The 25,909-nt window shown below is 37.4% G+C and overlaps 1 protein-coding gene across 1 annotated transcript; it reads left to right on the plus strand.

Moving 5' to 3' along the window:
* The first annotated feature begins 2,736 nt into the window (after window positions 1–2,736).
* LOC132124066 (uncharacterized) lies at window positions 2,737–9,357 on the plus strand. Its single transcript, XM_059534842.1, has 14 exons — window positions 2,737–3,133; window positions 3,258–3,362; window positions 3,496–3,728; window positions 3,815–3,993; window positions 5,349–5,442; window positions 5,525–5,760; window positions 6,044–6,158; window positions 6,627–6,744; window positions 6,837–6,928; window positions 7,334–7,451; window positions 7,571–7,672; window positions 7,745–7,918; window positions 8,631–8,807; window positions 9,013–9,357. The coding sequence occupies exons 1-14, from the start codon at window positions 2,812–2,814 to the stop codon at window positions 9,219–9,221; spliced, it is 2,274 nt and encodes a 757-aa protein (XP_059390825.1). The 5' UTR covers window positions 2,737–2,811; the 3' UTR covers window positions 9,222–9,357.
* The last annotated feature ends 16,552 nt before the right edge of the window (window positions 9,358–25,909 follow it).

Consider the following 25,909-nt stretch of genomic DNA (forward strand, 5'->3'; position numbering starts at 1 on the left):
AAATGTCAAGAGGGTCAGTATATGACGCCTTGGGATGAGAATGCGTTAGTGTACCCTAGTGATTCAGGACAGGCTAAAAGAGACTGTCCTCCCTCAGAAAACGACCATAAAGGTCGTATGTGCAAGCAGCTTATTACGACCTATACTTACGTTTTAAAGTTACGCGCCCTCTAGCGATCCTTTTAATTACTACACACTACAGTGTAGTTAGTGTGTCATGAAATGGCGTTTGACCGTCGTTACCAATAAAAATACAGTTTGTTTTATCATTGTATTTACTCGAGATTACTTAATACAGAAAACTGAGATGTGTAATTAAAATTTATTTATATACATTTGAATGTATTTTATGTGCTTTTTCTTTTTCAAAAAAGCCATATTGGACCACATCAAAAAAATTAAACTCTTATCAATTTTTTTTTTAAATACTTTAAATTAGGCTATAAATAAACCTAACAAAGTAAAAAAATAAAAAAAAATAAACGCTGAAATGTTTTAAAAGCACTGCAGATGATAAAACCATATATATATATATATATATATTATTTTTTTTTTTTACAATATCACCATTTAATTTTGACCTGTTTTGACCACGTTCTTGTGGTGCTGAATAAAAAAAAATCGATGAACCAAGAGGAAGATGAAGATGAAGAAAAATTAGAAGGGAGGCGTGGCCTAGGTGTTTTCCTGACAGTCGAAGGTAAGGTGGGAATTTTAAGTGTTGTTGTTGTTGTTTTTTTGTATAAGTAGTCGTGTTGATTGTTTGCAATTCATGTGGAACTAAGTAAGTGCATTTTTCCGTTTCGGTTACAAATCAGTTGCGATTGCCATTTTACTCATTAAGAACGTAACGTAAGTTACGTTATTACCTTGCTACTACTATCTAGCTTGATCGCTAGCAGCATGTTGCTAGCTCACATGCAAAATCATTGGTTCTCAATTAACTATAGAAACAGGATTATTTATGGGGCCTTCCCTAAATTATCCGTTTAATTTATAAATTAAATTTGTAGCATAACATAGTTAAGATTGATGGCAAATAGTAATTAAATTATTCTATCGAGACCAATACTTGCACATGACCTATACATTGTCTGATTAATCAGATTCTCTGTTTCAAACGGCAATTTCTGTCATATTGACACAATTAATTTCAGCCTACTGTATCCCAAACTGTAAATGTTTTCTCTTTAGATTAAAAGGTAGTTTCAGCATTATACAAATATTATCAGGTAACAACAAAATCTAAATTATCATTTCAACTAGGTATGTAACATTTTAAAGAATTAAAAAAATCACTGAAGCAGTAATGGCAAAATCAGTTGACGGATTCAGGTCCTGTTCAGGTTCATTGTTATTGCCTATTTTAGACTAAGCTATAGCCACAAGTCAAGTCACCTTTTATTTATATAGCCTAATTCTAACGCTGTTTACAATACAGATTGTTTCAAATCAGCTTTACAGTGATAACCGGAAAATAATGCAACAACGTTTGTTTCTGCTTTACAGCAAATCTAGAAGAAAATAGTGTCATAGTCCAGCTTAAGTAAACATATTAATTTAGTTAATTTATGTATCTATATATTCTCATATAATTGTGTCAATTATTAAGTGTCCCTACTTCACATGCAAAATAAATAAATAATACCCGCTAATGCATTCAGATTTATAGGCACAGGTTGACAAGGACCAGTCAGTGCCCACGGTTACAGAGATCTGGTTGTTTTGACTAATCATCTCATCTGTTTGTTTTCAGGTTTTTGTACCCATCATTTATCACTGAAAAGAAATCAAATTTACAAATCAATCGGTTCTTCTAAGAGCAGTTTCTTTTTCCTACTGTCTCTCTTTCTCTATCTCTCTTTCTTTTTCTTGTTTATCTCTTTCCCTTTTTGTATTTCTTTGTGCTTTTACTTTGTCCTTTAATTATTATTAAAAAAACTTCTACAAATGGCATCAGAGTCATTAAAACAATTTAATGAATGGCTGGAAGCGGCAAAAACCATGGCTGATGAGTTGGAAACCCAAAAAGTAAAGTTTTTCATACATTATTTCTCTATTATAGTATTTACCTAAAAAAACTTTTTTAAATGGCTCTGCACCTGCCTCCCCCAAATATATCATTTAGTTTTTACTTTTAGACTAAAAAGAAAAGGAAAAAAAAGGGAACTGAAGTCTCCAATGTTTCCTGGAGGAAGAGAGACCAGCATGGGAACATCCTACCAAAGCGTGTTTCGAAGAATCGATCTGGTCAGTAAAATATACAGGCATACTGTTGTTGTTTTCTTTGTTCGGTTTATTTATAGCCTAATTTCAAGGATTTTTTTCATTTTTTTTTCATTTTTTATAATTTAATTTGATAAGTGTTTAGGCTTTTGGTTAGCAGTAATGTTTTCTATATCATTACATTTTGTGTTTGCAGTTAAACCTGCTGGCACTAGGGAGCTCTCAGAGGTTGAGGAGGAGGTGCAAATGAATGACCTTCCGCAAGAGGTTCCAAGTCTTGGTAAGCATATTGAATTGAGAGCCTAAATAATTTCAGCCTTTATATTTAAATATAAAATGTCACATATAGGCAACTGTCAAAAGTATGTAATGCCCATTTCCATCATGCATATGAAGTGACAGCCATTTAAGAAATTGCTAATTTGCTTTATTAAAATGCATTATTGCAACTTGATTTTTCCTTATATTTATGATTATTATTTTTTATTATATTTTATTAATTTAGATCAACATCTTCAGAGACTAAAAACCCTGCTAACTTCTGTCACTGTCTCTGCACCAGTGGAAGTAGAAGAGACACCCACCATGTCTGCATGGACCAAAAGACAGGTCATCTCTGAAAAAAAGTTCAGGGCTGCAATGCCAGAGATTTTAAATTGCATGTTGGCTGCAGAGACAGTAACCCAGCATTGCTGTCAACAATGCAAAACTGGTAATGCTGTTGTCCGGTGCCTAGACTGTGTTCCCTCAGGAGGTCAGTTTTTCTGTTCAACGTGTGACACAGAGATCCACAGAAAAAATGTGTTCCATGATAGGGAAGCTATGTTTGATGGTTTTTTAAGACCTATTCCACCAACATCCTTTGTGGTGATTGATGAAAGTGACCAGTATCAACTCCGTGAACAAGGTATGTTCAGATAATTTAGTAGGTGTCTTCTGCAGTTTCCTTTAACTTAATTTAATTTTTTTTTTTTCTTTGTTGAGTAATTGCACATTACTGATATCACTTTCTGAAATTTTATTTACTGCAGTGTGTATGCTTCCAATTCCTCCACCGATGCAAATCTGTTCCTGCGGTCCAAACCAAGACTTCACAGTTATCCCAGGAAAGCAGACTGTCTTAGTGACTATCAACGGTATGTCTTGTCACTTCCTTCCTCTTTTTTATATCCGACCAGATGAAGTCAAGCGTAATAATGGCTTACTATTATTCTTTTGTCCTGTGCTGTACAAATACTGGTCAAATAGTAAACACATGTTTGTTTTAAGGTCCATACAACCTGTGCCTGCCTTGTATATGCTGCCCACTTTGTTCTTCCAAATGGACTCCTGGGATTAGTGACTTGCTTGAATACAGATACTGGCCAGCAACCACCAGCTGCCAAATGCTGTTCAAGTTTGATGTGTTCACATCATTTGAGCAGATTAAATTAGCTAGCCCAGCTTTATCCCAACAAGCATTCCTCAAAATGCTTGAACATCGATCTCTTTGCACTGGTCGGGTAAGGGCTCTTTTAATTTCCAAAGTTTTTGAATTCCAGACTTCAAAATCTTTTATTAACCAAAATAATACCGTCCTTCTTTCCAGATGGGTAGTATTTGTAGTGATACCTTCCATAGAGTTTTTCGAGAGTTTGCCTTCTGCAATTTTAAGAAAGAAGATCTCTGTCTGATGGAGCCCTTTAAATGCCCAGCATGCACACCAGACATGCTGGCTATTTCTGCAGATGGTAATAGAAAACATTACCGGTTCAAGAAGTCCAAAGGGTTAGTGGAATCTTTTGTTTTGTTTTGTTTTTGTTTTACAATTTAGATATAGGGTGGCACAGTGGTGCAGTGGTCTTTTTGTGTAGCCCTGCAATAGAGTGGCAGATATGTCCATGCTGCACCTCACCTCTCACCCAGGGCTAGATGGGATAGGCCATGACCTTCTAAGGGAAAAGCAAGTATAGCTATTGGTTGGATGGACTGATAGTTATTAATAAAGAAACTATTGCCGCTTTTCCACTGCACTGCACGGTACGGCACGGCTCGCTTCGGCTCGCTTTAAATAGTACCACCTCTGTTGAGGTTCCAAGCGTACCGTACCGATACTAAAATGTGACGTGAGACACTGCAGATCACTGATTGGTCAGACAGACAGAATTGTCACTACCAGCGTCATTGTATTTGCTACACGAGACACCAAACGCGCTAGATTTAAATAGCCAGTAACAGCCACTGCTGTAGCACCTGTTTTTAAACTACTTGCTTGAAGAAAGAAGAAAAAAAGAAAAAAATAGAAATGGCTGAATCATTGTAAATGAATGAAGTGCAGACTATCCTCTTGTTGGTTGCCGAGGAGCGGATCCAGCTCGCCCGGCGCAACTATACAACGATCAGTCTATAATCCCCCCACTCTGAAGCGGTACTAACTGTAGAAAAGCAAACCGAGTTAAAGTGAACCGAGCCGAGCCGTGCAGAGTACCACGTATGGGGAAAGCGAAGCGAGCCGAACTGCGCCGAACCGTACCGAGCCTTAACATGCAGTGGAAAAGCACCATATGCTGCACCTTTTTGCTATAAAATGTAACAATAATTTTGTGGCATCTGAACATATTTCTTTGACATAAAAATGTTGTCTCTAACTAGGCATTATATAGTTATACTTTTATTTGAAATTCATGGAAAGTAACAAAATCTGTCAAATGTGTGATTGCTTAACATTCAAACGTAAATACTTTTACAACTGAAAAAGGTTTTGAAAGATATAGCACTGTTTTAAACAAGTTTGTGATATTACAGTTCTATGACAGCAATCTGGTAAATTGTTCAGGAACTTTGTCTCCCTTCTGTAGTCTGAAGACATGAACAACAATAAAGATGTTATTTATTTTTGTACTTTAAACAGTATGTTTTTAACTTCTTACACAAGCTAATGCCAAAATTACAGCATTCATTTTCACAGGACAAATCAAACCTAATATACTCTAAACACAGTGTTCCAGATCAGATCAAATGTAATTCATACAGACTAAAATGTGTGGCACCTTAATGGTTAATTGTCATATTAATTTAGGTGAATATAACGTTTAATTATGATTATATAGTTGTGTTAGCGATGAATTCCTTTTATTTAACAGGACAGATGAACCATCTCTTTTTGATGGACTGTTCATCGCTCAAGATGCCAAAGTATCTGCCTTTGTTGACCAAATAAGAAGCCAAATGTTAAGTGTAAGGATTTAATCAACTCTATAACTCTTCTTTTTTTTACTTGCCCTGGGATAACATGTAACATACTGTTTATACTTTTCAGAGGACAGGTCATGATGTCTGCGGACCGGCAACATTTGCAGCAGGCAGAGAAATTTCACAGAAGTCCAGGGCCAAGGTGGATGAAGAGGGCCTTGAAATAGCAGTGTGCAGACATGGAATCTTGTTGCAAGGCTTGAATCACTACCGTGGTGAAATATATGCCTACCCAATGTTCCTGCAGAAGGAACTGGCACAAGCTGCAAATGCAACCTTCTTTTGTATGGACATTGCTTGCAGGTAGATAACCATTGACAAATGATAACTGAAGTTTTTACTGATGTTTTACCTTTATTAATCTATGCCATGCATGGGAATAACACCATGACTAGCTAAAAATCACACATTTTATATGGACTTAGAACTGTTAAAATGGCTACCATGTTATCAGTTCTACTGATACCACAGACTACCATACATATGACTACATACTGTAGTGTTATTTGATTTGTTACAGAAATTGTACAAGTCACATAGGTCCTGGTTTGTCTCCTTACCAGTTTTGCAAATTTTACCATTACAGGTACTGGCCTTATTTGGAAAAGATGGCAGAGAAGTTACCTGAGCTCCAACCACTTACCATGATGAAGCCTTTTCTATCTGTAATGCATGCCAAGGCTCACACTGGCAAATGTGAGGTACAGTGTGGGAGTTAAGTTTACGTCACAATATGTTTTATAGAAACATATCCTTGCAGCATCAGAAAATGTTTGCTTGATTTTTAGCTGATGAGTTAAATCAAGTGTGTCATATAAATGATATATAAATGTAGTGCTGGCAGTCCTCAAGGACAAGTTTAAAACCACTTATTTAGTGTGTATATATATAATATGTATAATAATATACATATAAACACACACACACACACACAATGGTTATAAACTTTTAAAACATAGTTATTACTATCAGTAATCTTACTGTTACAACAGTACTGATCATACTGGTAAAACAGCAGGGCTGTTTGTTGGATCCTAACTCATAACATTTTATATTTTCACATATTGAACATATAAAAATGTGCTCATGGCACCAAATTTAATTGAGGATACACAGACTAATAAATACGATTTGAATGATACAGGTCTTGATCTTATTTTCTGGATCAGGTTAAATGGGGCGGTAGAAGCCAGGATGGTGCAGGAAATACTGTTGGTGAAGAGGTGGAACAGGTCAATAGCTTCCTTTCAAGGGCAGCTCTTACTACAAAGTACATGACCAAGACAGGTTGGTTGAAAAAGGGTTAACTCTTGTGTTTGACACACAATGCAAGACTGTACAATTGATTTGTTCTTATCTGTTTTTTTTTTTTTTTCAAGGCAGAGGAGATATGATAACTGTGCTTGCCATGGGATGGAACCATAGGAAAGTGCAGAGTCTCCACAAGACACTGGCAAAAAGATTTGTCAAAGTAAGAAGGCTACACTGCACGTTAAGTTAACCCTCCAGGGCCTGAGGTGTTTTCTGGGCCCTGGAGATGGATGTATTTTGACATACATTCGTATTTTATGCAGCTTTGAATACTGACCTTAGACACATGTTGATTAGTGAGTATTAATCAAACGTTAAAAAATTATTAGTTGTTTACTTATATGGCAGAGGAGACACTGTAATCAAGAAAGTGGGTTATCCATTGCACTCGGGCTGTGCTGATCCCTGCGAATTCCCCAAATGTAGAATCTTGACTGCATAACTGGCAGTGGGGGGGGGGGGGGGGGGGGCTGTGATCACGCTCTCCCCTGCATTTGTTTCAGGGGCATTTGTGGTTAATTTTGTAGTGATAATGTGTTTTCAGTCATTTTTATTTTTTTAATAGACTACACAGAGAGCAGAAATAGAAGCAGCCAATCTTGAGAGTCTCAAGCAGGAGTTAAACATATCTATGGAGGATGCAGATCGGTGGGTGTGTGATGTCAAGCAATGGGCAGCCACTGGTATGTCATATAATCACTGGTGTATAAATTGGTTCTTTATTTCCATACATTAGTCTACATTTTTGTAGTGATACTGTGTTTTCTGTAATGGTCAACTTTGCTTGTTTGTGTTTTTCAAGAGAGACACAGTACTCACAAAAGCCAGGAAGAGCTCCAGAGAGAAATCGATGAGATTATTTATTCCATCCGAAGAAAGAAGCATGATCTGTATCGGCAAAATGGTATTTGCTACTACATCATTCAACTTGCATTTTGTAATTGTTTTTGTTCTCATCATTTTTTTTACCTTACAGACAGCAACCAAACAAGGCAACGCAAACGGAGGAGACTTGGTGAGCTAAAAAAGACACTCAGAGAGAAGATAGTGCTGTACAACACCATTCCTGACTGTGAAGAGAAAATTGACACCGAAGCAGCATGCAGTCTCTCTGATGATTTTATTCTGCCTTGGGAAGCACAAGGAGATGGTAAGTAATGTGTTGTGTTTTTGTGCAATTTAACACTGCCGCCCAGTAAAATTAGGTGCAACATACAGTAAAGAATAACACATTATATATTCTGTTGTAATCTCAAATATTATCTGTAATGTTCCCATATGAAGACATAGTGATAATCTGATAACACACATATCCTGTGTTACAGGATACTCCTGTAACACACATTCTATACTAGTAGTGGTCATCACTTTTTTTTAAATAAGAGCTACAATAACCAAACACATTTAGGATGAAATCCATATATATCCTGAAATAGCTAAATCCAACCCAAGCATGAAATAAATCTGCCTACAAATTAGATATCCTACATTATTCAATATGTCTTGAATAAAAAAACACGTATCTTAATACTGGGATGAGCATTTCTTTAACTTTCTGTTAAATTGTAGTGTGATGTTTCAGTTGTTGTCAGTTACGTGTATTGGCTGCATTTTTATGCATACTTAGAGATTATATAGTTAGGATATTATCTATATTACTACCCTTATACATTTTCTTTATGTATAAATAAAGTTCTTTATTAATATTATTATTAATATTATATTATTCTCACAAAATAATATTGCCTAATAATATTGCCTAATAATGTCTAATAAAGAACACTGTTAAAGACGTAAAGCTGAATATGTTGTGTGTTAGTGTTTAAAAAAATGTTTCCCTCCACTTTTATTTTCAAAAATAGTAGTGAGTCTCCGCTTGAAGAGGCGACTGTTTGACCAAGTCATGCTGGTCAGGCGCATGGATGAGGAGAAGATGATAATTGTAAAGGAGATGACTCAGCATTATCAACATCTAAAAAAAACTTTGGACAAACTGGACAGTCTCCTTCGGGAGACTAAAGAGGACATCAAGATCCATAGTATGTACGATAAATGTTTTTTATGTAAAATGTATATGTAAAAATATGTTGATGCCACTAAGCAGGATGTTATAGTTTCCTGTGAATATTGCTTCAAATCTAAAAATCACAATTCTTGCTAGCTATATTATTTTTTTGTTTGTTTTGTGTTTTTATGAAATGCTGCCTAATTATTGTTGTCAATTTTCTTCACTTTTTACTTTAGATCCGCCTAGAGAGCTGACCGAAGAGGGACACAGGGGGCTATACTGCTGCATCTTACACAAGCGCCACATTCTGCAGCAAAAACTTGCAGCAGTCACCAGCACCTATGGCAGTGTCAACACAGACCCTTCCTTCTTTACGCTGGAGGAAGATGTTGAAGAGGAGAGTGAGGACAACAGCAGTCCAGACCTTTCTGAAGAAGAGTTTTAAAGTTTTAGCACAAACATTGGAAGCATTGGATTCATCATCTTCCCAAAATCAGACTCTTGAATTTTGCGCACACACACAGACACACTCTCTCTCACACACACTCACATGCGCACACACACACACACTCAGTCTCTCTCACACAGACACACTCTCTCTCACACAGACACACTCTCTCACACAGACACACTCTCTCTCACACAGACACACTCTCTCTCACACAGACACACTCTCTCTCACACACACTCACATGCGCACACACACACACACACTCTGTCTCTCTCACACAGACACACTCTCTCTCACACACACTCACATGCACACACACACACTCTGTCTCTCTCACACAGACACACTCTCTCTCACACACACTCACATGCGCACACACACACTCTCTCTCTCACACAGACACACTCTCTCTCACACACACTCACATGCACACACACACAGACACTCTCTCTCACAAAGACACACTCTCTCTCACACACACTCACATGCGCACACACACACTCTGTCTCTCTCACACAGACACTCTCTCTCACAAAGACACACTCTCTCTCACACACACTCACATGCGCACACACACACTCTGTCTCTCTCACACAGACACACTCTCTCTCACACACACTCTCTCTCACACACACACTCACATGTGCACACAGACGCACTCTCTCTCTCACACAGACACACTCTCTCTCACACACACTCTCACATGCCACACACACAGACACCCTCTCTCTCTCACACAGACACACTCTCTCTCACACACACTCAAACACACACAGTTATTTTTTATTACAGTTTTTTTCAATTGCTAACAAGCGCTTACCCATACTTCAAATACTTTTTCTAAACTCTTAACACAGACTCACACCTACAAAACACAATTGCCCAAATGGATAATTTTCTTCTCAAAAACACATTTTGTTAAATATATACTCTAACTCTTCATTTCAAAATACAACACATCTTTCTCTGCACACACTAACTTCACCAAAACACTGGAAATCGAATAACACTTGTTTTCACTTTACAAGGTACATGCAGTCAATCAAAGTACACCAGGTTTCAAAATACTGGCTATTGTTGACATTCATTATTGACCACACATTCTTACACCTCGACCGTCTCTTTGGGCCTGCTCTTCTCACTGCATCTGCACCTCTCACTGCACCTGCATCTCACTGCACCTCTAACTGCACCTCTCACTGCACTTCTCACTGCATCTCTCACTGCACCTCTCACTGCATCTCTCACTGCATCTCTCACTGCATCTCTCACTGTATCTCAACTGCACCTCTCACTGCACCTCTCACTGCACCTCTCACTGCACCTCTCACTGCATCTCTCACTGTATCTCTAACTGCACCTCTCACTGCACCTCTAACTGCACCTCTCACTGCACCTCTCACTGTATCTCTAACTGCACCTCTCACTGCACCTCTCACTGCACCTCTCACTGCACCTCTCACTGCACCTCTCACTGCACCTTGCACCTCTCACTGCACCTCTCACTGCACCTCTCACTGCACCTCTCACTGCATCTCTCACTGGGCCTGCTCTTCTCCCTGGGCCCCTTTTTACAGTCTGTTTCTGTTTCCAAAAACATCACTCCTCAAAGTCCTAATTTTACTGTATAAGTGTCAATGTAATAGAAAAAAAATAACCTAAGCCAGACTGGAATCTGCTGTGGTTAGTCAAATTTACCCAACATAAATCAGCTGTTTGTCAATAATTACAGTAAATTGTTTGTTTATTATCAGCTGATATATATTGTTTTTGAACTGATATCATTGCAGAAGCAGAGGTTTTATACTGTATCTAAGGTTTGGAATATTGTTTTTGCTATTATGGGATGTTGTGTGTTAACATTCGTAAATTCTACAAAAACAATCCATAATTTTGTTGGGAGGTATAGCTTGTCTGCTAAGAAAATGTAAGCATTGTGGAAATGTGTTCACTGATTGCATATTGTGTGAAAACGACATGAAATGTGTGAATGGTATGGCCACAAAAGACCGATGCTGTGCTAATTGTGTTTAGAGTTTTGAAAATGTTGAAACTGGTTGGACAAACGCTTGTTAGCGTCTGAAAAAAAACTGTAATAAAAAAATAATAATAAATAAGTAAAAGTCATTCTAATCATGAGCTACTGTGTCTATTGTTTTTTCTTACACCAACATGTCTAATTCTTTGACGATTTGGATAACAGAAGGCTCTACATGATCCATGAGCCTCTGTCACCATTGTTACAGAGGCACAGTTTGCTTACTTGTTAGTTTTGTATTTCAGATTTTACATGTGGCATTACATTACACCTTAACTGTTACATTGTTATTATTTATTGCACATTTAAGAAATATTTATATTCACATATACATATATATTTAAAAGTATTTTTTTTTTTGGAATACAGTGTATTTGATATATTATAAATAAATTAGTTATTATTGCACCAGGAACTATGTTCTTAACGATAATTAACGTGATCATAGTGCCCCAGATGCTGACACTGATGTTTTTAATTTTAGAATCTATGGCATTTTGCTCACAAGTGACCAGTTCATAAGAATACATAAAAGTCAATGTACACATAATTCATATTGATTTTTTATTTTGCAACCAATAATAAAACAGAGACAATCATATGCAAATATAATGCCTGTGCAATCATGTTGCAGGATTTTACTCCTTTGATTTATTACAGCAATAGAAAAGTCTGTATATGTATATGGACAGGTGGGGTTAGGGTTAGGGTTAGGGGCATTTCAATGAATTGAATGTCAAATATTTGTGAAAACATTTGTTGGCTGTGTGTGTGTGTGTGTGTGTGTGTGTGAGAGAGAGAGAGAGAGAGAGAGAGAGAGAGAGAGAGAGAGAGAGAGAGAGAGAGAGAGAGAGAGTGTGTGTGTGTGAGAGAGAGTGTCTTTTGTGTGTGCATGTGAGAGTGTGTGTGAGAGAGTGTGAGTGTGTGTGTGAGAGAGTGTGAGTGTATGTGTGAGAGAGAGTGTCTGTGTGTGTGTGCGCATGTGAGTGTGTGTGAGAGAGAGTGTGTCTGTATGAGAGAGAGAGAGTGTCTGTGCGCATGTGAGTGTGTGTGAGAGATAGTGTGTCTGTGTGAGAGAGAGAGTGTCTGTGTGTGTGTGTGTGTGTGTGTGTGAGAGAGAGTGTGTCTGTGTGAGAGACAGTGTGTGTGTGTGTGTGTGTGCGCGCGCATGTGAGTGTGTGTGAGAGAGAGTGTGTCTGTGAGAGAGACAGAGTGTGTGTTTGTGTGTGAGAGAGAGTGTGTCTGTGTGAGAGAGAGCGTGTCTGTGTGTGTGCATGTGAGTGTGTGAGAGAGTGTCTGTGTGTGTGTGCATGTGAGTGTGTGTGAGAGAGAGAGTGTCTGTGTGAGAGAGTGTGTCTGTGTGAGAGACAGAGTGTGTGTGTGTGTGTGTGCGCATGTGAGTGTGTGTGAGAGAGAGTGTGTCTGTGTGAGAGAGAGTGTGTCTGTGTAAGAGAGTGTGTGTGTGTGCGCATGTGAGAGACAGTGTGTCTGTGTGTGTGCATGCGAGTGTGTGTGAGAGAGAGTGTGTGAGAGAGTGTGTCTGTGTGTGTCTGTGTGTGTGCGCATGTGAGTGTGTGTGAGAGAGTGTGTGAGAGAGAGTGTGTCTGTGTGTGTGCATGCGAGTGTGTGTGAGAGAGTGTGTGAGAGAGAGAGTGTGTGAGAGAGAGTGTGTCTGTGTGAGAGAGAGTGCGTCTGTGTGTGAGAGTGTGTGTGAGTGTGTGAGAGTGTCTGTATGTGTGCACATGTGAATGTGTGTGTGAGAGAGTGTCTGTCTGTGTGTGCATGTGAGAGTGTGCATGTGTGAGAGTGTGTGTATGTGAGAGTGTCTGTGCGTGTGCATGTGAGAATGTGTGTGAGAGAGTGTGTATGTGTGTGAGAGTGTGTATGTGAGAGTGTCTGTGCGTGTCAAATACAGTGTATTTGATATATTATAAATAAATTAGTTATTATTGCACCAGGAACTATGTTCTTAACGATAATTAACGTGATCATAGTGCCCCAGATGCTGACACTGATGTTTTTAATTTTAGAATCTATGGCATTTTGCTCACAAGTGACCAGTTCATAAGAATACATAAAAGTCAATGTACACATAATTCATATTGATTTTTTATTTTGCAACCAATAATAAAACAGAGACAATCATGCAAATATAATGCCTGTGCAATCATGTTGCAGGATTTTACTCCTTTGATTTATTACAGCAATAGAAAAGTCTGTATATGTATATGGACAGGTGGGGTTAGGGTTAGGGTTAGGGGCATTTCAATGAATTGAATGTCAAATATTTGTGAAAACATTTGTTGGCTGTGTGTGTGTGTGTGTGTGTGTGTGAGAGAGAGAGAGAGAGAGAGAGAGAGAGAGAGAGAGAGAGTGTGTGTGTGAGAGAGAGTGTCTTTTGTGTGTGCATGTGAGAGTGTGTGTGAGAGAGTGTGAGTGTGTGTGTGAGAGAGTGTGAGTGTATGTGTGAGAGAGAGTGTCTGTGTGTGTGTGCGCATGTCAGTGTGTGTGAGAGAGAGTGTGTCTGTATGAGAGAGAGAGAGTGTCTGTGTGTGTGCGCATGTGAGAGACAGTGTGTCTGTGTGTGTGCATGCGAGTGTGTGTGAGAGAGAGTGTGTGAGAGAGTGTGTCTGTGTGTGTCTGTGTGTGTGCGCATGTGAGTGTGTGTGAGAGAGTGTGTGAGAGAGAGTGTGTCTGTGTGTGTGCATGCGAGTGTGTGTGAGAGAGTGTGTGAGAGAGAGAGTGTGTGAGAGAGAGTGTGTCTGTGTGAGAGAGAGTGCGTGAGAGAGAGAGAGTGTGTGTGTGAGAGAGTGTGTCTGTGTGAGAGAGAGTGCGTCTGTGTGTGAGAGTGTGTGTGAGTGTGTGAGAGTGTCTGTATGTGTGCACATGTGAATGTGTGTGTGAGAGAGTGTCTGTCTGTGTGTGCATGTGAGAGTGTGCATGTGTGAGAGTGTGTGTATGTGAGAGTGTCTGTGCGTGTGCATGTGAGAATGTGTGTATGTGAGTGTCTGAGCGTGTGCATGTGAGTGTGTGTGTGAGAGTGTGTGTATGTGTGTGTAGGCTACTGTATGTGAGAGTGTCTGAGCGTGTGCATGTGAGAGTGTGTGTGAGAGTGTGTCTGTGCGTGTGCATGTGAGAGTGCGTGTCTGTGAGAGAGTGTGTGTGTGCGCACTGGTATACCCTACAATATTTTCTTTGGTCAACAAAAACATTACGTCTATGGAATGTCCCCATAATGATAGGAATACCCGTGTGTGCAAAGGGTGGGACTACATGGAAAGGATCAGAGACACAAAAAATATTTGAAAAAAACAATTTATTGTTTTTAAATGTGTAGCAAAGACATGGGTTTTCCATAGCAATGATTAGATCTCTCAGGGCAATAACAGAAGTTTTGCAACAAATGGGCAATTTGTTTCATAAATTCTTGACTACATTACCCAATTATCTCAAAGCCAAGCCCATACGTATTAATAGTATTTAATCACTGTCTTCCTTGTGTTCTTACCTGCAGAGAAATGAAGAACCAGCTTCAGAACCCAAGGCCCAAAAATATATTGGTCTATCCTCCCATACACACATTATAGATTTAAAAACACATCTTGAGTGTGTGCTATAGGTCCTTTAGGGTAATGAATAACAAAAATGAATAATAACAATAATGTGGCTTTCTGAAATTTTCAGCAGTAAACATATCATGAAATGCATTTAGGTTCAGTGCATATATTTTTGCTCTTAAATGACAAATAGTCTTAAAAATCAAGAGTATACGAAGGAACAGAGATTTTTATTGACATATTTCAAAACATTCAGTCCAGTCATCAAACACAGAAACCATATAGATAATGTGCTGTACAAAACAGCAACAGAAACAGAACACAATAATACATTAGAACTGATATGCCTTAACTGAAAGCCAAAATGGTAACACTTGAAGGGGTGTGCATAAGACTGACATGACACCTTCATAATCATGACATGAATATGAAGGAGGTTTTATGCATGTTTATGACAACTGTCATTAAGTGTTATTCCCTCAATTATGACATTTTTAATGCAAATATGACATTGTGTGAGATGTCGTTGTCATGACAACTTGACATAAACCAATACATCATAACCTGTCAGTGTCTTTGTAATGGCATGGCATTACCAAGACAACACAACCTGTCATAAATATGTCATAAACAAGACATAGCAGATTAATTATCAAACTTAAGAAACCACTGAGCTTTATGGGCTAACATTACATTAAACTGTCATGGTTGGTTATGACATTGGCTGTCATTAGGCATTATTACATTTTAATGACAAATTCAATTTGTACACTGTAGTTGAGGTCAAGAAAAATATTCATGACACAGTTATAATGCCTCATGACAGCCAATGTCAAAACCAACCAACTGACAGTTTAATGTAATGATAACCCATAAAGCTATGTGGTTTCCTTATTTTTTATAATTAATCTGCTATGTCATGTTTATGACATATTTATGACAATTTATGTTGTCTTGGTAATGTCAAATTGTCATAACAAAGACATCTCACACAATGTCATATTTGCATTAAAAATGTCATAATTGAGTGAATGACACTTAATGACAGTTGTCATAAACATGCATAAATCCACCTTCATATTCATGAGCGGTGTCATGTCATGATTATGAAGGTGTCATGTCAGTCTTATGCACACCCCTTCAAGTAAAGTGTTACTGACAAAATGTTCAAGTCAGTCTTGAACATACAAGGCATCAACTTTACAACCTAGCAACAAACAATACAACAGAACACACACACTCATCCTCAGGATGAACTTTGAATGTTTTCTCTTGGCTCCCAAGAGTTTTTCCACTTTTTCCCACTGTAAGACAGCAAGACGTGTTAGTCACATTGTTCATTACAGGAATATAAATACTGTCTTGTTGGCACTGTACAATAAGACATCGTTTTCAGGTATGTAATCCATATAATGTATTTTGTACATTATATAATGTAATTGTTTGAAAATATGCATTCAGCAGAGGATTTAATTATTCATACTGCACTACACATTTTTTCACTGATTTAGGTAAGTGTTATTCTCATTAGGTAAGTGTTAGGTAATCTCATTGTTCAAGACAGAAAAATGCAGTTCTCAACAAAGGCTTGATAAAAAGGTAAATACTTAGTTAGTTGAAAGTGGTTGAAAACATTAAAGAATAGATACAAATAAAAAGCACACCACATTTCAAATTATATTTCAATTACATTGAAGTCTGAAGTCCTGATCAAACTGCAACTTCAGTTAAAAAATGAATAAATGTTTAAAGGTATTGTGGAAGATTTTCTTTTTCCGTGTGGATCATCAAGAGTATTGGTCCTCCTAGTTGTCAATCATTCTGGTGATATGTTTACGTAAGGCCGTCGTACGTGCTCGCCCAGGTAGTTTTCGCTTTCTGCGCATGCGCACTTTCATGTGTATGTGTGGTGAGCTACGGTTTCAGCCATTCACTGATGACTCAGTCGCGAAGTTTCTACTCGACAGGTAAAGTTTAGCATGCTATTTGGAGAAATCCATTTAAAATGCTAGTAAAAGTTAATGTGCACTGGCACAAGTCACGCTCTCTCGTGCACGCGTTTAATAGGTGTTCCCTCTCGGGAGCAGTTAGAGTGTTGCGCATGTGCATTTTCTCAAAAAGTGGAATGGGCGGTTCTTTTCTAAAATTCGGGAAAATCTTCCACAATACCTTTAAGTAATGTTTATTATTTTTCTCTACTATTTATATAAACATTTTATTTTTTGTTAATTACGTAAATTTTCTACAGTACAGTAAAATTCTGATAATATGCATACCATCCAGAGCAAGGATGCCACTGTACCAACACCTCCGCATGACCCTTAGCAGAAACAGAAAGAAACATGAATATTTTTGTTAATATTAATATTAATGACATTGCAATAACAACATACAAAATAGCAAAATAACATTGTTATTGTCAATTGTGTTTTTTTCTTCTTCATTTTTAAGTATTTTTAAATGTTTTGAAACAAACCTCCCTGATTCTTTTCCTCAAAATATTTTTGTAGGGGAAATTGGTTGATTCTTTATGCATGGGGCATTCTGAAACAAATTTAAGTATGGTTATAAGTTGAAACAGACATAAGTAAAAGTTCAACAAACATCTTCTAAACATTACCATGAGGGTCATGAGGTACCATGAGGGAAAATCAAAATGGCAGCTTAGTGTAAACAACTGAACAGGACCGTTTTCATTGATGTTACAGTAATATGGCAAATTTATTATCATAACCAAACACACTGGTTCATCGCACATGTAGTTTTAACATTTACTTCACTTTGTTATTCTTCTATTCATTTACCTTTAGATGGTAATAAATTGGAAGGCTTGCACATTCAAAGAAAATAGCTTACTTCCAATGGAGCAAAATAAGATGGATACTAAATGTAGGATTCTTTATTTAATTTTTTTTACATTTAATCATTTAGCAGACACTTTTATCCAAAAGAAATTTACTGTACAAATGAGGAGAACAATAGAAGCACTCATATCAACAAGAGGGCAACGGAAATGACAATGCTTGGTTACAGTATGGTCATAACACTGAATAGCTTGCTATAAGCCTAAATATGTTGCAATATGTGCAAAAGAAAATATTACAATACGTACATTTGTAGAATTATAACCCAGTCCTTTTCAAAAAACAATGAGAACGGCCCTGTTCTTTCAGCTCTAAAACTGTGATCACATTGTAAAATCAAACACAGCTTTGATTCATCTGTCAAAAACAAAAGATCCTCAAATCAACAAATCCACACATACCTTTATGGTCTGCTTTCCTCTTTATTTGTCTTTTTTTTTGTGAGGAAGATACTGGGCCTGGATTGCCTAGCTCAGTGGACAGTTTAGAACAGGTAGAAAGGGTAGAGGCTGGTGGCAGAGGAGAAGCCAGAGAAGAAGATAAAGGACTAGACTGAGAGGAGATGAAAACAGGATGAGTCAGGGGGGAGACTGGAGGAGCAATGGATAAAGACATAGGAGAAGCCAAGGAGGAAGATGCAGGAGGAAGTAAAAGCGTGTCAGACTCAGAGGTGAGCAGAGGTGTGGACTCTGATACTGGGTCTGCTGGTGGAGTCTCTGTCTGTGAGACATTTATGGCAGAACTGTCTCCCATGCTGCTTGCTTCTTTATCTGCAATAGCCACTGTTGGAAAAATAACATTGTGATATGAACCTTTGCATAAGCTGCTGCAATCAACATCTAAAAAAAACTCTATTTAAAGGAACCAATATACAACTTGTAGCCTCTTTTCTGAGCACAATAAACTAAAATACATGTGCCTCATTGCTTTAGGAAACACATGACCAAATAAAACAACATGGCCCGGTTTCACAGACAGGGCTTAGGTTAAGCCAGGATTAAACCTTAGTTCAATTAGGATATTTAAGTAACATTTATAAATGTGCCCTAGAAAAGTTAAAGTTGTTAAAACAGCTCAAACATGAATTTTAGTCTGGGACTAGCTTAAGCCTTGTCTGTGAAACAAGGGGAAAGTGTAATAAAACTGTATTAAAATATATTCCATCTGGATGGAATCATAGCCTGAAGCTAAAAAAAAGAAATCTGTGGCCATCATACATTGTCATCAATTTCTGAATCAAGGCAAAAATATAGGCAAAAGTCATGTAGTGTATTCCAGCCTTAAGCTGCACAAAGACATACATGGTGTGAAATTCAATGACCAAGTATACATCACCATGTACAGTTACAGTTCATACAATGTGCTCCCCTTATTATAGTATAATGTAGTGCTGATTAAGTTTAATAGTAATCTATGGAAATAAGTTGTAGAATTAAACAATATATATAAGCTTAAAAGCTTAAAGCAGTTTTTTTGTCGCCATCTCTGTTCGAAATCTGTATTTGCAATTATTTGCAGAATTATTAACTGTATGTGGGTTGTGCTTCGGCACTGCACAGCGCGGATGAACAAAATGTTTTAAGGAGCATGTGCGTCTATCAATCAATCACCGCGCCGTTGTGGATACTCTCATTCAGAATCACAGATTCTACTTTTGGAAGTATGACCTAATAAGAATTTTTACTGGAAAATGTCATCTGAACAAGTGAGTAACATCCACTTTTGTTCTGACCAACTAAGGGAAAAAAGCATTGCAGTAAATCACGCTGATTAAATCTAACGATCATGTCAAACTTGTCATATGCCCTTCCTATATTATCCTTGTTTTCACATAGGCCAGGCGGATGCGGTGTCTTTTTTTCTGTAGCCACTCCAAAGTCTAAAGTCTTTTTCATTTTAAAGCGGGTGAATTTCAGCAGTCACTGGTGATTGTTGTGCGAACCTTTCACCATAAAGTTGATCATTTTAATTATATCAAGTGCTGTGAGAAAAGGCTATAAATCTCCTTCTCTATGTGTACAGATGTGCTGAGACTCTTCTCTATGTGTACAGATGTGACGTAATGACACAAAGACATGCTCGAATCTCCTGCGGAAATCCACCAGTGCCACTGGAATTAAAATCATTATTACAATCTTACCGTTTTGAATCTAGTTAAGGCAAGCAGATAGTTTTGAACACTGGCTGGTTATGTACTTGCCCAAAAAAGTGCCGGACTGCAGCTTTAATGTAGTATGTTGGTGTTTTCAAGGATGAAACATTTATGATTTTATGAGTGTATCTGAAAGGACTGCAGCAATCAGAGCCCATTATGTATTGACATGTTCCTTTTATGAAAATGTTCCTTTCAATTTTTGGCTTGTCTTGTCTATGCATTTGAAATTTTCTTGAATGGGTTTTTAGATATAGTATTTTTTATTCTATACCAGGGGTGTTCAATCCTGCTCCTGCAGAGTTTAACTTCAACCCCAATTAAACACACCTGAACCTGAAGTTGGAGCTAAACAATGCAAGTTTGGACATCCTTGGTCTATACAAATATTTTTTTATTATACTTTCTAATGTTATTCACAACTTTCTAATTTAGTGTTCTTTATCAGACCTGAGTACACTAGAAAAACACACAGATGTTACACCTCAGTCGGTGTTCACTGAAAAAAGAATTGCTGAAACGTCTGTATATAAATATAAACAATGCATGTGTAAAAGCTAAAGATCAGGGATTATTTACTTACTATTTTATGACTAACATCTGAAAGATAAACCTACCAGTAGATTTGTTGCATCATAAATTTTGTTCACACTGCTGTTTTTCTTTTGCCTGTCTTTCCATTCTTGGGAAAGCTGTTTCTTCTTCTTCTCCAGCTTCTGCTTGTATGGCTGCTCGGCACTACAGTGTTTGCATGTTTTGCTTGCTACTCCAATTTTTTTACTACATATGTAGCAATCCTTTAGAGTAGGCATCTGTAAAAAGAAACATAAATGTTATGTGTTATGAGGGGATAAGAAATATATTTTCACCCCTACTATGTTGTCAAGAGTCACAGTCTCCGATAATATTGTCAGCACAGTGACCTAACTTTTAAAACATTTAAAGAAAACTGCAACAGTATAATGCTACTCAGAACCTGATTTGAAAATTGTTTTATCAACTTAAGACATATAAACTGTATTTGTGGTAGCCTTCTATCGGAAGCATCAGAAGAGGGTAGAAGAGGAAAGACATACAATTTTATAATAAAAATAGTTATAGACTTTTAAAACAGATACCTACTGAGAATGACACATGTGAGTTATGTAGTATAATAGATGCATTCATCATAAAAACATGCACAAATAGACTCATGTAACCGTCTGGTTGCAGATGTTGCACAAACTAGAATTAGATTCCAGCTATTGTTTTGGAAAGGTTTTATTATGTATTTTACATCTGTGGCCAAACCTAACACCTACGTTTTAAGCACTGTCATCCCTCACAGTAAAAATTATATTATATTATCTAACATTAATGATAAATGATGATTAATGATCTAATGAAGTCTATTGCAGCTATTGATATTAATACATGCATACAGTATAACGCCGTCAGTGTATGAATGTGTGAGTGAATGGGTGAATGTGAGGCAAATTGTAAAGCGCTTTGGTGGCCACGGGTCTATGAAAGCGCTATATAAATGCAGTCCATTTACCATAACTAAGAAATATATATATATATATGAGTGTATATATATATATATATATATATATGTATATATATACACACACACTCACTAGCCACTTTATTAGGTACACCTGTCCAACTGCTTGTTAACACAAATTTCTAATCAGCCAATCACATGTGAGCAACTCAATGCATTCCGGCATGTAGACATGGTCAAGACGATCTGCTGCAGTTCAATCCGAGCGTCAAAATGGGGAAGAAAGGTGATTTAAGTGACTTTGAACATGGATTGGTTGTTGGTGCCAGACGGGCTGGTCTAAGTATTTCATAAACTGCTGATCTACTGGGATTTTCACGCACAACCATTTCTAGGGTTTACAAAGAATGGTGTGAAAAGGGAAAAACATCCAGTATGCGGCAGTCCTGTGGGCGAAAATGCCTTGTTGATGCTAGAGGTCAGAGGAGAATGGGCCGACTGATTCAAGCTGATAGAAGAGCAACTTTGACTGAAATAACCACTCGTTACAACCGAGGTAGGCAGCAAAGCATTTGTGAAGCCACAACACGCACAACCTTGAGGTGGATGGGCTACAGCAGCAGAAGACCCCACCGGGTACCACTCATCTCCACTACAAATAGGAAAAAGAGGCTACAATTTGCACGAGCTCACCAAAATTGGACAGTTGAAGACTGGAAAAATGTTGCCTGGTCTGGTGAGTCTCGATTTCGGTTGAGACATTCAGATGGTAGAGTCAGAATTTGGCGTAAACAGAATGAGAACATGGAGCCATCATGCCTTGTTACCACTGTGCAGGCTGGTGGTGGTGGTGTAATGGTGTGGGGGATGTTTTCTTGGCACACTTTAGGCCCCTTAGTGCCAATTGGGCATCGTTTAAATGCCACGGCCTACCTGAGCATTGTTTCTGATCATGTCCATCCCTTTATGACCACAATGTACCCATCCTCTGATGGCTACTTCCAGCAGGATAATGCACCATGTCACAAAGCTCGAATCATTTCAAATTGGTTTCTTGAACATGACAATGAGTTCACTGTACTAAAATGGCCGCCACAGTCACCAGATCTCAACCCAATAGAGCATCTTTGGAATGTGGTGGAACGGGAGCTTCGTGCCCTGGAAGTGCATCCCACAAATCTCCATCAACTGCAAGATGCTATCCTATCAATATGGGCCAACATTTCTAAAGAATGCTTTCAGCACCTTGTTGAATCAATGCCACGTAGAATTAAGGCAGTTCTGAAGGCAAAAGTGGGTCCAACCCGGTACTAGTAAGGTGTACCTAATAAAGTGGCCGGTGAGTGTATATAATATATATATATATATATCAGTATAATATAATATAACAGGAACACAGTCAGTTTGCCAGGGTTCACAGACTGGCATAGACTGTTTCAAAAAGACAGTTTACATATAGAAACAGCCGCTAAGGACACACACATACACACACACACAGACACACAGACACTAGGGGTGTAACGGCACATGTATTCGTACCGGACCGTTTCGGTATGTGTACCGCACATGTGTACCGAATGCAATCTTTCACGTAAATTAGAATAGTTTAGTGTGCGGAACATACGTCAATTCCGAGTTTCGTAGATAATGTGCGTTGCACTTGCGCTTGAGCGCGTGAATTTATTTTCCCTCCAAACCACTTCAGCGGAAATCCCGCCCTGCAGCCGACTCTAAAGTTTTCATCGGTCATGCTCATGTCAAACAATCACGGTAACGATTGCCTACACCAAACCCTGATCCCTAAACCTGCCCGTCACTGTAACCTAAACCAATGAAATCGGCTGCAGGGCGGGATTTCGGCTGAAGTGGTTTAAAAAATAAAATAAAAAATTCACGCGCTCAAGCTCAAGTGCAACGCGCATATCTACAAAGCTCTTTGAGAACTACATACAAGCTGGGATTGGTAATGGGACTCACTGTCTGTAATCCATAGTTATTTATATTATTCATTATATTCTATAGGATATTGGTTTGAGAGTATTTTATTTAGTGGAGAACTTTGCAGCTGTATTTTATTCCTTATTATTATTTATTTTTTATTTTATTAAATATATATATATATACCTGTATATATATATAATATTAAAACGTTAATAATAAATATATATATATATTATATTTTATAAAAAAAAGTGTGTTTAAAAAAGTGTAAACAAATTGTAACAAAAAAAAGTTTATAGTAAACATTCAAACAACCAGCAGTTTAATGTTTGCATTTCTTTCCCTTACTGTACCGAAAATGAACCGAACCGTGACTTTAAAACCGAGGTACGTACCGAACCGTGATTTTTGCGTACCGTTACACCCCTAACAGACACACACACACAGACAGACAGACAGACACAGACACAGACAGACAGACAGACAGACAGACACACACACACACACACACACACATACACACACACACACACACACGCACGCATGTGACCTAGCACAAAACCATTGAGTCACTGTGTTTGGTAAATATAATATGATATATGATTATGCTAAAAGTGGATAAAAATCAACATCAGATTACTTTGGTTAATCACCTTTGTTGTCTGTCCTATATTGCCTTTTATGCGTGTTCTGTTGGCTTTGCACCTGTATGAAGAAATCAAAGAAAAATAGCACAATGTAAATAGGCATATTACAATGAATATATCGTTCCAGTTATTTATGTACACTGTTTATTATTATCCTGCTAAATCTGAAGAGCTGTTAAAAGTTTTTCACTGTTTCTTTTAACAATGAGGAATGACAAAGATCTATTCTATTATTTATACGTGTGAGTGGAAACAATTCCATTCTGTTTATTATTAAACATTATTCTATTATTTTATTAAAACTAATGACTTTATTTGAAATAACCATTACAACTATTTTATTTAAAATGTTAATGCATATTATTTTGATTTCTTATGATTATATTTGCGCTATTTATTTATTTATTAATGTCCACAAATGGATATTTCTGGAAAATATTATCTGAAATACGACATGAATCGTTCAACGACATGAAACGTTAATTAATAATGAACTGAAATGTTTTAAAATAGTATTTGGATGATCGAGCTTAATATGGACACTCTGTTCGTTTTAACAAAATGTGTTGACTTTTTACATGGTCCCTTACACACACACAAATATTCAGATTTCACACTAAATACTAAATTTACAATGCTGATGTGATCTGCTCAAATGATTTTACCCTCGAACATGTTAATTGGAAAAAATCGCGTGCCTTAACGATTTGACACGCGACGTAGGCCTAGGCCTAACGATGCAATCTTGAATAAACAGAAATATGCCTAATATTGGTCCAGTAATAACGTTTGATCTCTTTCGAATATTGTTACGACGGATATTAATAAAATAAAAGTTTAATGTCACTTATGACGTTCACACTGTCTAACTTTTACATTTACTTTTGGATTTCATATTGTTTCAGATTTCATACAACGTTATTCCCAGGTAAAAACCTGTACAACTAATCACCACAAACCAAGATGAAACACCACAAAGCATTATTTTGTTCTCAAATTCTTATTATTAAAGGATATAAAATAGCCTTACCTGTATTAGCCTCAATTATCTCGTAGAAAACCCACCCACAATGCATCGAGGCGACTCTGTGTGACATATCTCCCGCCGCCTTTAGGGGCACTATTTTAGGAAACGATGAACTGGGTCGTATTTGAGGAAAGGTGCAAACGACAATTAAGGTCGTATGAGTTGGAGGACTTGTTGGGCTAAAAACACGGTTCAGAAAAAGGATTCATGGTGTACTCGCTTATTATATACATTTTGTAAATTTTGAACACAAAAAAAGTTACGGACCGCAGCTCTGATTGGTTGTTTCTTACCAGGAGCAGTGTATTTCTGCAAATGGCAATATGACCACTGGGAGGAGCCAGAGGAGCTTGATTTTTTCACAGATTATCTGTCTCATATTCTACTGTCAGGACATAATGACAGGTTTAACAAATATGTAAAAATAAAATACATTTTTAGAAAAGTTACCTACTGCAGCTTTAATTGAGATATAAACTCGCAAGTGTAAGAAAAAGTCAGAATTGGGATATTAAAAACCTTTCTTTTTATTTTTTATTCTGTAGCAGACACAACAGAAATTTTTTTTTAGAGATACTTAAGGAATTGTGAGATTTAACTCGGAATTGCAAGTTTAGTCTACTTTTTTTTCTGAATTGCAACGGAAATTCAGAATAGTAATATAGCAATCTTTCAAAAAGTCGCAATTATGATTTTTTTTTTTATTCATATAATTATTTATTGTAATCCCATGGTGGAGACATGCTTCCATAGTAAAGACTTTTTGTGAAGGTGCTTTTATTCATATACATGGCATTTGCTCTCTCTGGATCAATGGCAGCATGAACGTCGATTTGAATGTTCTGTTGTGACTGTACTAATCAACGGCTTAACAGACATTTCTTGTGCTTTTATTTGCATAGCTTCATAAAATTATGGTTGAACAACGAATTCCAAATGGACTGTTTTAGCGATGTCCTAGTTCTGTTGC

Source organism: Carassius carassius, chromosome 42 (genome assembly GCF_963082965.1).
Source record: "Carassius carassius chromosome 42, fCarCar2.1, whole genome shotgun sequence".
Lineage (NCBI taxonomy): Eukaryota > Metazoa > Chordata > Actinopteri > Cypriniformes > Cyprinidae > Carassius > Carassius carassius.

Excerpts from the sequence above, each read along its gene's own strand:
- LOC132124066 (XM_059534842.1), top strand. The coding sequence starts at position 2,812 with ATGTCTGCATGGACCAAAAGACAGGTCATCTCTGAAAAAAAGTTCAGG. Across the intron at positions 5,443-5,524 it reads TAAGAAGCCAAATGTTAAGT|AGGACAGGTCATGATGTCTG; the intron begins GTAAGGATTTAA and ends TATACTTTTCAG. Across the intron at positions 8,808-9,012 it reads AGAGGACATCAAGATCCATA|ATCCGCCTAGAGAGCTGACC; the intron begins GTATGTACGATA and ends TTTTTACTTTAG.